At 39.9% G+C, this 15,170-nt stretch overlaps 1 protein-coding gene across 1 annotated transcript in view; it reads left to right on the top strand.

Annotated features, from left to right (window-relative positions):
* MYO3A (myosin IIIA) overlaps positions 1-15,170 on the top strand; it is a 104,493-nt gene that overhangs the window by 71,539 nt on the left and 17,784 nt on the right. The window contains exons 21-29 of the mRNA XM_059869732.1: positions 1,511-1,638; positions 1,755-1,927; positions 4,023-4,102; positions 4,723-4,800; positions 7,709-7,914; positions 9,998-10,109; positions 10,722-10,884; positions 11,525-11,611; positions 14,751-14,874. Coding sequence (XP_059725715.1) covers positions 1,511-1,638; positions 1,755-1,927; positions 4,023-4,102; positions 4,723-4,800; positions 7,709-7,914; positions 9,998-10,109; positions 10,722-10,884; positions 11,525-11,611; positions 14,751-14,874 — 1,151 coding nt within the window. The remainder of the gene's footprint in view (positions 1-1,510; positions 1,639-1,754; positions 1,928-4,022; positions 4,103-4,722; positions 4,801-7,708; positions 7,915-9,997; positions 10,110-10,721; positions 10,885-11,524; positions 11,612-14,750; positions 14,875-15,170) is intronic.

Here is a 15,170-nt window from a genome sequence, read left to right as displayed (position 1 = left end):
TCAGTGAGCAGCAGCATCCTTCCTTCCTTCCTTCCTTCCTTCCTTCCTTCCTTCCTTCCTTCCTTCCTTCCTTCCTTCCTTCCTTCCTTCCTTCCTTCCTTCCTTCCTTCCTTCCTTCCTTCCTTCCTTCCTTCCTTCCTTCCTTCCTTCCTTCCTTCCTTCCTTCCTTCCTCCCTCCCTCCCTCCCTCCCTCCCTCCCTCCCTCCCTCCCTCCCTCCCCTCCCTCCCCTCCCTCCCTTCCCTCCCTCCCTCCCTCCCTCCCATACAAGGTGACTGGCTGCATGTGCTGCACAAACACAGGAGGAGCTTTGGTTTCACTGCAGCAGGATGGCACTGGTCACCTGAACCTGCCTCGGGAAAGCAGGAGCTCCCACCTCCTTCTGAGCTCTTCTAAAGGGTACAGAGTGAGCACTGATGTCTCTCATGGGAAACCAGGTTGGGTCTAGTGCTGGAGCAGCTAGCCTGGGAGGAGACAAATACTGCTCATCAGCTGATGGAAAATACCTTACCCCTTGTGTAAAACAGCCAGCTACAAAGAACCTCTTGTAACTCCTCTGGACCCCATCTCCAGCTGAGTTGCATTTCACCAACACAGCATAACTCACTGCAAGGAGTGGAAAGCCAAGTGTCCCTCTACCATTCCTGCTACCAGCCACTGAAGATGGGGAATTACACCAGTGCCCCATCAGTGTTCAAAAATTCCTTCATTAGGAAGTTTCTTCTGCTGTCTAACTTATATCTCCATTGCTGCCATGTAAGTTCATTACCCCTAATCCAGATTTCTGTGGAACTGGAGAACAATTTATTTCCTCTTCCTTTACAAGTCTTTTTCATCGTTTAAGACTGTTGCTGAGTTGTTCTGTGATGGGTTTTTCTAAATTATATGTCCCAGTATCTTCTACCCTTCTTGACAGGTCAGATTTTCTTGTGAATCTCTTAGACCATTAAGATAGAACCCTGAAGGTACATTTTGAATTAGGTATACTGTTCTGGGAGTTTTTAGAGAGATTTCAGTTGCCAATATGCAGTTTGTGATTCTGCAAACTTCCACTGCAATTAATACAGAGATCCCTAGGAAGAGTGTTAAGTCCTAGGTCCAGTACAGCATAATATGAATAGCACAGAAAGATTGTACAGTCATATGGGTAATGCTGTGTGATGTGGTTGAAATCAAATGCATTGTTAATTGTGCATTAGCACATGTACAGGTGTCTGCAATACACTTGTCCTGGTGATAAATTCACACAGGTTAAAACTGCTACCTGCATTTGGAAAAATAAATGTCTCAAGCTACTTTGGAATTATAGATTTGCTTTTAGTGATTTGCATCATATGTCAGTATTGAAAAGGTAGAACTTCCAGTGATCAAAAAAGAAGAGTAGAAGTGAGAGTGAGCCTGATGAAAAACTATTTGTGTATCTTGTTAAAGTAAAAGCCCTATTCCAGAAAGCTTAAACTTACAATTACTTTTCAAAATCCAAGAAGATGTATAAATGCACTTTTTAAACAGGTTCTATATAATGCAAGTGGATTCCTAGCCAAAAATAGAGATACTCTGCCAGCTGATATTGTGCTGCTACTGCGATCATCTGAAAACAACCTGACACGACAGCTGGTAACTCACCCTCTCACAAAAACAGGTATTGCTTTGTGGTGATCTTAGTTTTCTCCAGCCTTCATGATGACCACTGCTAGGTTTCATATGACCGCTCATTGATGACATTATACACTTTGTGGCTTCACTTTCCAACCATGGAATCTATACTGAATGGATCTGCAGCCATCTCAAGCTGCAGGGGAGACATTGGTCTGGTCAAGTGCCAAGGAAGTGGTAGAGACTTGTTTCAGGGTCCTGTCTTCAGGGTAGGGGATCAAGACAGGGAGTGGAGTGCATCTCTTGAGCTGAGAACTGAACAGGAAGGATCAGGTAAGTCACTGGCCTGTTTTGGACAGGGCATATATAAATTGCCTCAGTGCAATTTATCTCTAAGTGGTAGAGAGCAAAGGTTGGGGCTTCTAACATCTGCTGCAAAGACTGAGAAGATACTCCTGAATTTTCAGTCTTAGAGTTTTTTACAATAGGTAACTGACGGGGTCCTTGTAGTAAGCTCTTCCTGAAGAAATTTGTAAGTAGAGGTGGAGGAATAAAACTGACTCTACAGAAATTACTCCTAAATTGCACATTGCTTGAACTATGTCCTTGCAAAGTCCTGCCTTCCACTGCAGAATGATGGGTAAGTCTCCTTACAACCGGTTTGTTATTGTGTTGTAGTACTCCCTGTGTGATGGCATTGATGCCATACAGTAAGTACTTTACAACATTACTTTCTTGTACAATTACATGGGAGACATATTTCTAGCAGAAAAGCTAAAAGAGCCTAATGGAAATGAAAATGTTATTATAACTTACAGAAGCAGAGGTTTTGGCAAGGCTTCTGTTCTTTACAAAGGGAGCTTTGCTATTAGAATGCAGAATTTGATTTTGGAATTTTATTTTAAGTGAGTGTTCCTGGGAAAGCGCAGAGCTCAGTGCCTTTGCCTGAACTTTTTGACTTGTTGATATCTGCTAATATACTATACTATAATTTCCATAAAGTCCAAGTACACATCCAAATGGTTCCAAGAACTGATCCCAAGTCTTCATGTTTTGCAAGATAACTCTGAAGGCTGTTTTAGTCTTCTTTTTAAATATTGTGAAACACTGCATGTAGCAGTGTAACCTTCCAGCTACAGCCAACTAAAAGTTAGGTTTCTGATCCATGTTATTTATCTAGAATCAGAGTAATTGTAGAGAATTACCCAAAGTCCAACCCATCTTGCCTATCTCAGGTGGTTCTCTTGGGATGGGAAAAATTTTCTCTCCAGGTGTCTCTCCACAGAATACAGCAGGGATCCTGTAGACACCTCACTTTCAGATAGCTAAAGTTAGCCGTGAGTAATCCTTTCTTTTTCCTTCCCACCCTGTCATATTCAGCTGAACCCCAGGGAGGTTTAGGCCTTGGTATCATCACATAATACCAGGTGCATTACCATGACACATATTTGCAGCTGTTATTCCAGCTCTTATCCACCTCTTTCTGATAGTAGCTGAGCACAGAGAGATACAGGCTCTCCCAGTGGAGAGGGAGATCCCAGAGGTGTTATGTTATTAGCAGAAGCAGTGGCAGCATGCAGCAATGTTTAGAGTTTATCAACACAGAGAGACATGATGGAAAGCTCAGCAGAATTTTCATTATTCCTTGAAAAGACCAGTGTCTGTGTAGAGTATGTCAATGCATCTAGTCCTTCAAAGTCATCATAATGAAGATATTGCTTGGCTTAGAGTTCCAGAGTCAGGGCTTTAAGACTTTTCCTGTGCTAGTAAACCAAACAGAGCCAGTGAACAGCAGCTGAAACATTCCCACAGGGCTGCTCATTGTGATTAATGCTTAGAATGCCTCCCTGGGACAGTTTTGGTCCATGTCAGCCTTCCAGGAATACTGAGCCACACTTCAGAGAAAGGACAGGCCAGTGAGGGTTTCCAGCAAGTTCTGTGGAAAGATACAATCTTATTTTTCCCGGGGGTTGAAAGCGAAGTAAAGAGTAGAGTTTAGGTGTATAAACTTGAGTCATGCCATGTCACTTTTCCTCAGGGCCAGAGAAGCGTATTAGCACATTTTTCTTTAACTAATATGTAGCATTAGAACTAGAATAGTACAGTAACATTCTTAGGGTAAAACCACATGGATGCTCTAGGATGTATCTATCTTACCTTCTACACCAGTCTGTCTGTTTATTTTTTTTATCTAGCAGATGACATATGAGCTGAAAGAGAAAAAAACATGTTCTGTGTTCATGCAACTACTTCAGAGCTCATTCCATCCCAAGGGTTAAAGGGGAAAAGAGGACACACTCTGAAAAAGTCAATTACCTTTATAATCATATGGTTGCACTGGGGGCATGAATAAGGTGGTTCAGGATCATTCTAAGTTTAGATGAGATGCAAGCACTTTGGTAGGTTACTTTCTTTCGTTTTCCCATAGGTAACCTGGCACACACCAAAAGCAAAACTACAATCAGTTATCAAATGTGGACCTCCCAAAAATCAATCAGTCATACGAAGGTAAGAAAACTGATTTTGTGATTATGCATTGAAGCCTAATTTAAGCTAGAAAGGCAGTAGCTGTTTTGGTATTGAAAGTAAGTGAGTAACCCCTTCCTTGGTTTTTCTCCCTCTTCTATTTTCTTTTCTGTTCAGCTGGATATCTTTGTGTTGTGCAATTCATATTCCTTCCGTGAGGTAAAAACCTAACATTTCCCTTCTTTCTGGCTATAGTTTTATAACAACTTCAGGGGGAAAAAAAAATACTATTTCCCAGCTGAATTGTGGCAATAAGAGAAATTAAAATATTGATGTGGAGTATAGCCACTTTCCTTAGAAAACTATCAGATTAACAGTGATGATGAAATAACAGACAGGACCTCAGACATTGTCCAGTTATTTGTGGCAGTTTTTAGATGCTCTGTTACCAACTTGTGCCCTTTGTGTGTGTGAATGTTTGTGCATTGTGTAGCAAAGTGTTGGTGTCACTAATTTGTGCTAGTGATCATACTCCAACTTTTGCTGTTTAGAATACTTTTTAAATTATTTATGTTCTCTGAGGGCAGCTTTCTTGGGGCATTGGAAAGAGCACTGCAGGCTAACTAGAGATAAAAAGTGTAATTTTTTCTTCATCTTTATAGAATGAAGCAGGAGATACTGGACATCATCCAAGAGAAACAACCAGCATGAAAACACAGACAGTTGCTTCTTATTTTAGAGTAAGATGTCAGATCTTTTAATAAATATTTCTAGAAAAAATGCTTATTCTTTCCTTTTTGAAATGCACCTGTTGAGTTAGTAGTGATCCATTTAGAGTTTGTGAACTGCATGTATGGTGCAGCAGTCTGTGCAGTACAAATATCAAGGAGATTGTGATATTTCGTCTTTAACTTTACTTGATTACACAGCCACATTTCTGTCATGATGATGTATGATGATCAATATTAATCTTTCACTTGCTTGTTTTTTCACCAAAGAAGATAAAGGGAGATTGGACATTAGTGGTATAGCATTTCCTTAAGAGTTTAAGAAAGAGGGCAAAGTTAATTGGAAGCAGGAGCTCCAGAGAAAGTTTTTGATGGTCACTGCACAGAGTCTGCCCAGAGTTCATCCTTGTGGCTCCTTCAGCAGTGCTCTGGATCTTCCCAAGCACTGGCTGTGCTGCTGGTCCTAAAACAGCAAATAGCAGTGAAGACATTCTGAAGTGACACACAGAGTTGGTTCTGCTCTGAATTTCCAACTCTTGTTTAGTCATCTCTCCCAGCAAACCATAAAGTGGCTGAGGGAATGTTCATGATGAATTCAGCACACAGCTCAAAGGAATACCAAGTTTGCTGGTGACACTAAATTGAGAGGAGCTATCCACTTCTTGAGACCAGAGAGGCCCTACAGAGAGACCTCAACAAATCATGTGACAATTCAGAAAGACAATGGCCAAATTCTGCACCTGGGATGAGGTAGCCCTGGTTGTGTGTAGAGACTGAGGAATGAGAGGCTGGTGAGCAGTGCCACAGAAAGAGATCTGGGGGTCCTGGTCCATGGCAAGCAGCAACCTGAGCTAGCAGTGCCCTGGCAGCCAGGAGGGCCAACCCTGTCCTAGGGAGCATCTGACTCGGCATGGCCAGCTGGGCAGGGGAGGGGATTGTCCTGCTCTGCCTGGGGTTGGGGCAGCCTCACCTCAAGTGCTGGGGGCAGTTTTGGGTGCCACAATATAAGAAAGAAATTAAACTGTTAGAGAGCATCCATAGAAGGGCCATGAGGATGGTGAAGGTCTGGAGGGGAGCTCTATGAGAAGCAGCTGAAGTCACTTGGTCTGTCCAGCCTGAGAATGGGAGACTGAAGGGAGACCTCACTGTGACCTTCAACAGCCTCGCGAGGGGAAGAGGAAGGGCAGAACCCTGATCTCTTCACTCTCGTGACCAGTGACAGGACATAATGAAAAGGCATGAAGCTGATCAGGGGAGGTTTATGATGGATATTAGGAAAAGATTCTTCACCCAAAGGGTGGCTGGGCCCTGGAACCTGCTCTCCAAGGAAACAGTCACAGCACCTGCCTGGCAGAGTTCCAGGAGCATTTGGACAATACTCTCCAGCACATGGTGTGATTCTTGGGGTGTCCTGTGCAGGGCCAGGAGTTGGACTTGATGATCCTGATGAGTTCCTTCCAAGTCAATATATTCTGTGATTTTATGACCTGTAGGAGTTCACTTACATCTATGTCAGAACAATGAGGAGCCAGATCTCTCTTTTTTAGATACAGTTGCACAGCTTTGTGGACTGTGAAGGATAATTTCAGTTTAGGTACCACAGTGGTCCAAAGCTATATACTGTTTGAATATTCTAGATGGAAAAAAATATTGAATCTCATTCAAATTAATGTCTGTGATTCAGTGCATTATCAGCACTTCTAGCATCAGAGGCTGCAAATGAGTTAATTACGTTTACACTTTTCTGATACTATTTTCTGCCCTGGACATACTTGCTTAGATCATGATAGCTAATGCTCTTAAATGGAAATCTACCATTCAGCCCCACTGATTTACTCATACACAGAAATCTATGAGTGACTGAGAAAAGCATATGCCACCTCAGACTGCATGGAAAAAAAGATATCCATTAGCGTGTCCTACTTGTTTGTGTTCAGTTGGCACACTGGTGATGGAGCTAATTAAGCACTTTGCTGTATGGTGCAGCTTCTGTCCAGAATGGAATTGCACATTTTAATAGGAAACATATGGCTCTTGACGTCCTACACTGGTTTCATGTAGGAAACCCACTGCTGAGCTGCATTACCTCCTGGCTGCCTCTTTCTGTTGAGTCAGGTTGAATCTTGAGGAATGATCCTCTTCATTTGTGTTTTAATAAGATCCCCCCCATGAAGCAATTTTTCAAAACACCGGTCAAGGTTGTTTACAGTCAGATTCCCCTCAGCTGGCATGGGGAACTACAGGCTGCTTCCCCTCTGCTAGCCTGGTACTCTGGGGAGCTGGGAAAAATGCAACTTTGGAGTTGTGATCTTCAAGCTTTGCCCTCCTCGGAAGTTTCCTCTAGGCAGGGCAGTTACTGTATCACCATCAGTCTATACAATGAACTAGACACACCAAGATTAGAGCAGTTCAACCAGCCCTTCTTCTGGGGTAGCCTTCGTTTCCTCCAGCCTAATGAAAGAATTTAAATATTTACTGGCTTGCTTCTGTTCCCCTTCCCATCCATAGATGGATGATTTACTTTCTGGGTGAACATGGGTCTTCAAATAGGCGACAACAATAAAAAGAAAAATGGCTGTAATTACCTAGCAAAGCTCCAAGATAAGCAAGTAAATGTAAGGAGTGTAAGTGTTCTGTCATATGTTGGACATCATGGAAATCTGTGAGAATGTCCTGGATGAAATTTGGTCCATTCATTTGGAATTAGTGTTTCTTGCAAGTGGTATACACTAGTAGCTTAGAAAAGCTAGAATTTTTGGGGGGTCATTTACTTCATCTGCTCTTAAAGTGTCCGCTTAATGACATGCATATGGTTTTGGACATGATTCTGATCATATGAAATAAAATTTCAACTACACATGGACCTATATAGCAGTTTCATAAGTATCCTGGTGACAGATCTCTTGTTACTTTTTTGCAGTATTCTCTAATGGATTTGTTATCCAAAATGGTTGTTGGCCAGCCCCATTTTGTCAGGTGCATCAAGCCCAACAATGACCGGCAGGCAAACAAGTTTGACAAAGAGAAAGTGTTGGTTCAGCTGCGTTACACGGGAATTCTGGAGACAGCGCGGATCCGAAGGCAGGGTTACTCACACCGAATACTCTTCGCTAACTTCATAAAACGGTAACATCGACGTGAAGAAGCTCTTTTCTCTCCTACGATTGCCATCCAGTGCTTGTTGAGGACCAGCATTGTTTTGGCATGGTCTTTGAAAAAAAATACAAGGACATTTCCTGTGACAAAGAAGGTTGTAGACAAATTGACCAAGAGTAGTTCGGGCACAAGATTAGTAACATAACCTAATGGGTAGGGAAAGATGATGAATCACAGATTTTTCAGGCTCTCTGAGCATTCAGGTAGAACTTTACTTGCTTATACCTTCAGTATTAGAAATGCATTACTTCAAATTAAAGCCAAGAATTTGCAGCCACACCATCCAAGGAACACCACAGTTTCTCCTGCTCCCAAGCTCCAGCACTGTACAACATCTGCTTATGCAAGGGTAGATGATGATTTGGGGTTCCTAGTCTAGGGCTGAAAAGCTCATTGAGTGCATAGTGTTTTTTAAAATATAATTTGTAATATTAGTCACTTCTGTTAAGAAGCAGAGTAATGAACTCAGTGTGGTTGTATTATTCCTTTAGCTACCTTCTTCCTCCACCCCAAAAATCTGTACTTTCCTCTTACAAATAAAGACCCTGAGTATTTGTCTCAATCAGAACAGAGCTGTGTGGAACAGAGATCAAAACAAGCATCACCTCTTTGGACAGAAGCACTTAAAAGAAATAGTGCACTAGAAAGAGAGAGCTAGTAGCAGAGTGCTGCAGGTGCATGAGATAAGAGGGGAACAGTAAAGGGATGTTTTTAAAGCCCCGTTTCTGGAAAAAATAATCCTGGAACTGCTGCTGTTTTGGAAGAATGCAGTTTTTAGAAGAGTGCAGCATGGAAAGAGATAGTTATCACTACAAGATGTGCTGTAGCTTTTGGTAACAGATTTTTATTAAAAAATCCCCCAAACTTAACTGTTCAAGTAACATAGATAAAAGCAGTAAACATAATGGGGTAGCTCTCTAGAGACTGTGCCCCTGATTACAGTGAGGCTGTGCAGATCTCTGGCACTGAGGACGTGGCCCTGAAAGGAAAAAGGATTTTTATTAAATGTATGTCTTATTTTGGGGTTGGGGTTTTTTAGTAATTGAGAGTTACAGGTAGACCTGAGATAATGGCATTATTATTTGGTTGAAACAAAAATAAGCCTATTCATTGTGTTTTAAAAGAAGAAAGAAAAAGGGAACTGTAGGTAATAATGAAGAAATCTACATTGTCTCTTTTATCATTCCATGTGCAAACTGTTACCATCATTTAAAGCTGATAAACCCAGGCTTTGTATTTAAAGTCTGAATAACAAGAAAAAAACCCAGAATGTACTCTCAGGAAGCGCACATAATTAATGTAATTTTCTTAAATTAAAAAGCCAAGATAGATATGGTTCATTTTGTTATAGAGCATTTGGGAAAGTCCTGGAACAAACAAGTATTTTCTATCCAGCAACTGAGCTGGTGTATCACAGGTAATTTTTGTGAGTGAGCATCGTGACCTCTTTTCCTAGTCAGAATTAATTCTGAGTAATGAGTTTGCCAGATTAAGTGCTTACAGATGATGTGTCACAATGGCACTTACATGTTCCAAAAAGGATCTGCAAAACTAATTCCAAGGAGCTAACAAGGGCTGGGATGCATCTCAGCATCTATTAAGTATCTCAAAGGCAGATGGTCTAGCACATGAGACAAGATAGGAAATTTTCGTGACATTTCTAAATATGAGATAATATAATTTAGGCAGAAAAGCTTTTAAAATATTTTTATTTTATTTTTATATTGCCACTGAAATCACTTTCACAGTATGTAGTGAGCAGGAAAGAAATATTGTGCTATTCTACTTGGGCTGAATTCTTTTTAAAAACCTTCTGGTGTTGGTATAGAATTAAAAACCCTCCAGGGTGTGCAATATGTCACTCATCCACTTTTGACTGAGTTTCTTAGTACTGTGTATAAATAACTGCACTTTCTTTCAGATGCTGTTTTGGTTTTTTCAGTGCTATGTTTTCTTTCATGCAATTGTTTTTATTACTTAAAAGAATGGTTTAAATGTATTTGCATGAATTATTCTCCATTAATCAAACAAAGAATCATGCATTTGTCTTTAGGTATTACCTCATCTGTTACAAAACAAATGATGATCCTCCAGTCAGCCCGGAGACCTGTGCTGCCATCTTGGAAAAAGCCCACCTTGACAACTGGGTTCTTGGAAAAACGAAAGTAATTTTTTAATATACTGTATCTTCTTCATTCTAGTATGCCATTGTAAACATAATAAACAATTTGTTTTCTCACCCATTTGGTTGGAATAGCTCTTGGTCTCTACTCTTTTTAAAAAGCAAAGTCCTTAATATACACCAGGATGTGTTGGTGACCCTTGTGCTGGATTCATTTTCCGGACTTACGTGTGTTTCATGCTTGATAAAAGCAATTTAGTAAACAAACTATGCTTTAAATTGGGAAACGGAGAATTGAAGGTTCCAGATTTGGATCATGTTTATGTAATGTACATTAGATTTGTGAGGTTAACAAAACTGTCGGCCTTGTAGTTTTGAAAACAGATTTATAGCTACAGACTGAAGGTTTGCACTGGAACTTTAAAAAATCTTGCCATAAAAAAATTAATGACGAAAGATGCTGAAGAGAAGAGTAAGGTAAACTAATATCCCAAACAATGAAAATGTTATCTCTAAGAATTATCCTTTAGGTACTACAACTGAAGGGTCTGTTCATCATTTGAAACCAGCTTGTAACTCTTGCTGATGTTAAATGGATCGAGTGAATAAAGGGCAGGGAAGGTAACTAAAACTTTTGTTTGTTTCTCTTTTTAAGGTATTCCTCAAATACTATCATGTGGAGCAGCTGAATTTAATGCGGAAGGAGACAGTTGACATGATTATTTTGATTCAAGCTTATGTCAGAGGGTGGCTGGGTTCGAGGAGATACAAAAAGATAAAGGAACAAAGGGAACAAAGTGCTATTAAAATACAGTCAGGTAATAGCTTTAAAACATTTAACATTTTGCTTAAAGCTAGTGCATGTGTACAGTTGATAGATGAATGTGTACGCTGGATGTGGATTTTGCTCTTTTCCTGCTGTTACATTTGACAAAATATACTTGGTCATATCTGTTCTTATGAAAAAAAAAAATTCTTTTAACCTGGTTATGAAAATGTCTTTACTGAAATTAAATTTATCAGTGTTATATTCAAAAGGCAGTTTTAAGAATGGAAGGATGTGATTGCACAGATGATACTCTTGTTAATAATATTCTGGCATGCACTGACAAGGTTCTATAAAGTAATAATGAAAATAAAATATATTAACTGTCCTAGATAATAAGGCCAATTACCCTGTTGATGGAAGCATCAACTGATTTTTTTAATACTTTCAAACATAATCTTATTTTGCATTCTGATTATCTTGTGGTTTATATTCATTTATTTCATAATAACTTTATTAACCAGAAAATGTATTTTTATGTAGATTTACTATTTGTGCTTGTTTGCCATGTTTTCTGAAACATAAAGCCTGCAAAATATTTATGAACATTTTAATAGAGGTCTGTAATTCCAGAATATTTTTATTCTTTTTTGTACCTAGTGGATTACCTAGTTTTTAACATCTCTTTTCAGTTTACAGGGGGTTTGTTGCTCGTAAAGAATACAAAAATGCAAAGCATAATAAAAAAGTGGAAGAATACATGATCAAATTTCAAGCAAGTAAGAATTGTTTGCTTTCTTGGCTTTTAATGTGTTATCCATACACAGTGTGTTGACCCGGATTCTCACTACACTGATTGACTATGCTCATTTGCATGTTCTGAGGTATAACTTATCTATTATATGTCTTTATACAGTGGCTGAAATGGGTGACTCTATTCTCTTACCTGTACCTCAGAGTGATTTAGGCCTTTTCCACTGCTGTGAAGTGGGATGCTCAAATGCCATAGCAAACCTTGTCACTCCTAGTCTGAATACTACAGCTGCCCAGCTGTGGGTGTTGTTGAATCCCACTCAACACTGTCTGCATATCATGAGTGTATGGGTGCTGCTCAATTAGGAATTTGGTTTGTAATGTATCAGTAATGGTTATATTTGGGAAGACTGCAAGCTGTAAATTCATTCATGTCTCTTTTTCTTTTCTGCCATCCCTTTGTTTCTCTTTTGCAGCCATAATGACCCTGGGCCTAGGTGTTGCTATGGGACACCCCTTTTTCCTCCCTGTACTTTGGTTTTCCCTGTCCCTACAGAGACATCCCCAAGCTAGACACAGTCTAGGCAGCTCTGAAATAGGAGCAGTACAGCTGGAGAGATACAGGACTGAAGGCCAGGTTGGATGGGGCTCTGAGCAATCCCCTCTAGTGGAAGGTGTCCCTGCCCATGGCAGTGGGGTTGGAACTAGATGATCTTTAGGATCCCTTCCAACCCAAGCCATTCTATGATTTTATGATTCTATAAAAACAGCTGGCACAAACCTGCACAGCATTTTCAGTAATTACAAAGGTGGCAACCCAAATATAAGCTACTGCTGCCAGTACCCAGGCTATCTAGATTTAAACAACCTCAGATATGCCTTCATGAGTATATACCACCACCAGTGTTGGTTTTAATCATTGTCAGATACATTCGTTAATTGCACTGGACCAGTGTGTACTGAAGATCACTTCACTTGGTAGAACTTCAGTATAGAAAACAGTCTAAAACCAGCATAAAATCCAGTAATGTGCCAAAAATTATTACATATCTGAACACAGCCAATTATATTAGGATATTTAGCAAATACAAAAGTATAAACTTACCATTTTACGCTGTTAATGGCCCAAATGTTTATTTTTTTCCACCTTCTGTCATGTCTGCAGTTGCATTTCAACTTCTTCAGTGCACAAGAAGCCAAAACTCAAATGAAGTCCATTTTTACATAGCTCTCTCCATTTTCCCCCCATTTATTTCTAAAGCAATACAAAAGTACTCTTTCAGTTTGAAAACAAAGCTTAGACAGCAACTATATCATTACAAACTTCTCAGAAAACCTCAAAAGTGAACAAGAATAGTCTAAAAAGAAAGACCAGATGCAGCTTATATTGCCATGCCCATTTATAACTTGATTTGTTTCAAAACTCTTCCTGTTGAGTTGCTTTTATATGAAAGTGGAAAGAGAATTGTCTCAGAAGTCCAAGAAGCTCAAGAAGTATTCAAAGTGCTTTACAATTTCCACTTTTCTCAGGCTCTGTCAGACTGCAATATAAAATCCAACTGTGCTACTTCCAATATGTGTTTGTGTTTCTTTGTCCTATATCCAGTTACCAAGGTGTAATTTATGCCCATTTTATACGGTCCTTCTTACATGGATTGACTGTACCTAGTGGAGCCCAAGCTGGTCTAAGTTATGAGTAGGGAATGCTAAAGCACCCAAAACTTAGCACTAAGTTATATGAATGAGTTGGAACAGACTGCTAATGCTGCCTTCTTATTTTTGAGTGAGCTTGGCCTTTTCACTGTGATGCAAAACACCCTCAGCAGAGTTGAAGAAAGAGTCCCATAGATACCATGTCCACAGAGTATTTAAATCACCTGAATCCCCTATCCCCATACTCTTGGTACTGCATTTGGAATTAGAGTTCAACAGAAATATTTTGACAAAACACTATGTTATTTTTATTTTGCCAGGGATTAGCAGATTTGTGCTGAATCCCTGGAATTGCAATTTGTCCAAATCACAGCACTGTGGAGACTGTGCCAGTTCCCATTAGGAAATTATTTACAAGTTCAAAAGTTTTTGAAGCAAGATGCAATTTTGAATGCAATTCAGTTTCTGATTAGGACACTTCAGTGTAGATGTCTGAATGTGATCTAGGTGTCTAAACTGCTGTTATAGTCAGTAGAGCCTAGGGTTTGAATAATTTTATTTAAAATCAGCAAATGCTCAGCTCATTTGCCCTCATATTGGTATCTAGTGTCATTTGAGGTGCCCTGGTTATCTGGTCTGGCCTCCAGCTTTCTTTCACCTGGTATACCCAACTTTTCCTGTCCAGAAAGTCCCATCTGTCCTGTTCTTTCTGCCAGCTCCATGTGGATGCCTTGCTATCCTGGAGCACTTCAGATGGCACCAGATACCAACGTGCTGGCAACTGCATCCAGGCCCCAGTGACCCATCAGCACCTACATGGCCCAGGGAAGGCCCATGTTTGAGTCCTTATTTCTGCTTCAAACCAGAAAATTACCCTTGTGCCTCCCACAAAGCACAGGTAGGGAGTTTCTCTGCCACAGTGCACCTGGTTACTGTGGAGCTTAGCACATCTTTTCATGCTGAGCATTTTCATTTTGAATAATCAGTCTTTGAAGAAGGAGCGTGAGCTAAGTCTTCTGTAACTGCTGAGCTAAAAAATTCTCAGTTTCTCTCCAATCTATCGAATGTTCAGCTAATTCCAAGCCTGTGCCAGTTGACAGCCTGGTAATCTCTATAGGCTGATAATCAGACATTTCCCATGGAAATGAAAGACAGAGTCAAATCAATTGCCTGTATCAGGCAAAGCAGGTACATTAAGCTCAGAGTACTGTGTTCTAGAGGCAGTTGAATAGCTCTGTGCTTCTGTTTTATTCTGCATCTTCCTATATTTTCTTTAGTCCAACAAAATATGAAGAAAGAGCTTCTTTGTATCCTCATGTAGAAAGGGTACAGCTTTCTGAAATCTCAAAAAGGTTTTATGGGAATCATTTCAGATGAAATATAATCATAATAGGCACCCTGGTCTGTATTTCCTTATTAGCTTTTGTTTAATGCTGTTAGTATTTGACTGTCTGAAATGTATGTGGCACCCATTGCTTGTTGCCTAAGGTTTTGCATTACAATTTGTATCAGTTGCCAGAGGATACTTACTCAGGAAGAAGAGAAAAGAACTAACTGAAACAAGAAACAAAGCAGCAATAACAATTCAGTCTCACTACAGGGGATATAAGGAGAGGAAGGTCTTCAAAAGCAGGAGGTAGTGTTATTTTCTCTTATGTCACTCAAACGTGTCCCTTTCCAGTAATTACAGCACTGATTAACAACATTATAAGGCAAGAGTGAAGAAAATTAGGATTATTCTAGATATGCATGCAGAAGTAATGTATATTTATGTGAAGGTTTTTAATGGCAGTAGCCAATTTTCTTTTCTTTTCAAGCCCAAGGAATAAAGGCACATTAAGGAGAAAAATCAACAACACTGTACCTACCTGTAATGTTAATGTAACTTATAGATGAGTCTCTTTGGAATTAGCTCATAATACAAAAATGTTC

This window comes from Haemorhous mexicanus, chromosome 1 (assembly GCF_027477595.1).
Source record: "Haemorhous mexicanus isolate bHaeMex1 chromosome 1, bHaeMex1.pri, whole genome shotgun sequence".
In the NCBI taxonomy this organism is placed as follows: domain Eukaryota; kingdom Metazoa; phylum Chordata; class Aves; order Passeriformes; family Fringillidae; genus Haemorhous; species Haemorhous mexicanus.
The sequence above is the reverse complement of the archived record's forward strand: the minus strand, read 5'-3'. Positions and strand labels throughout refer to the sequence as shown.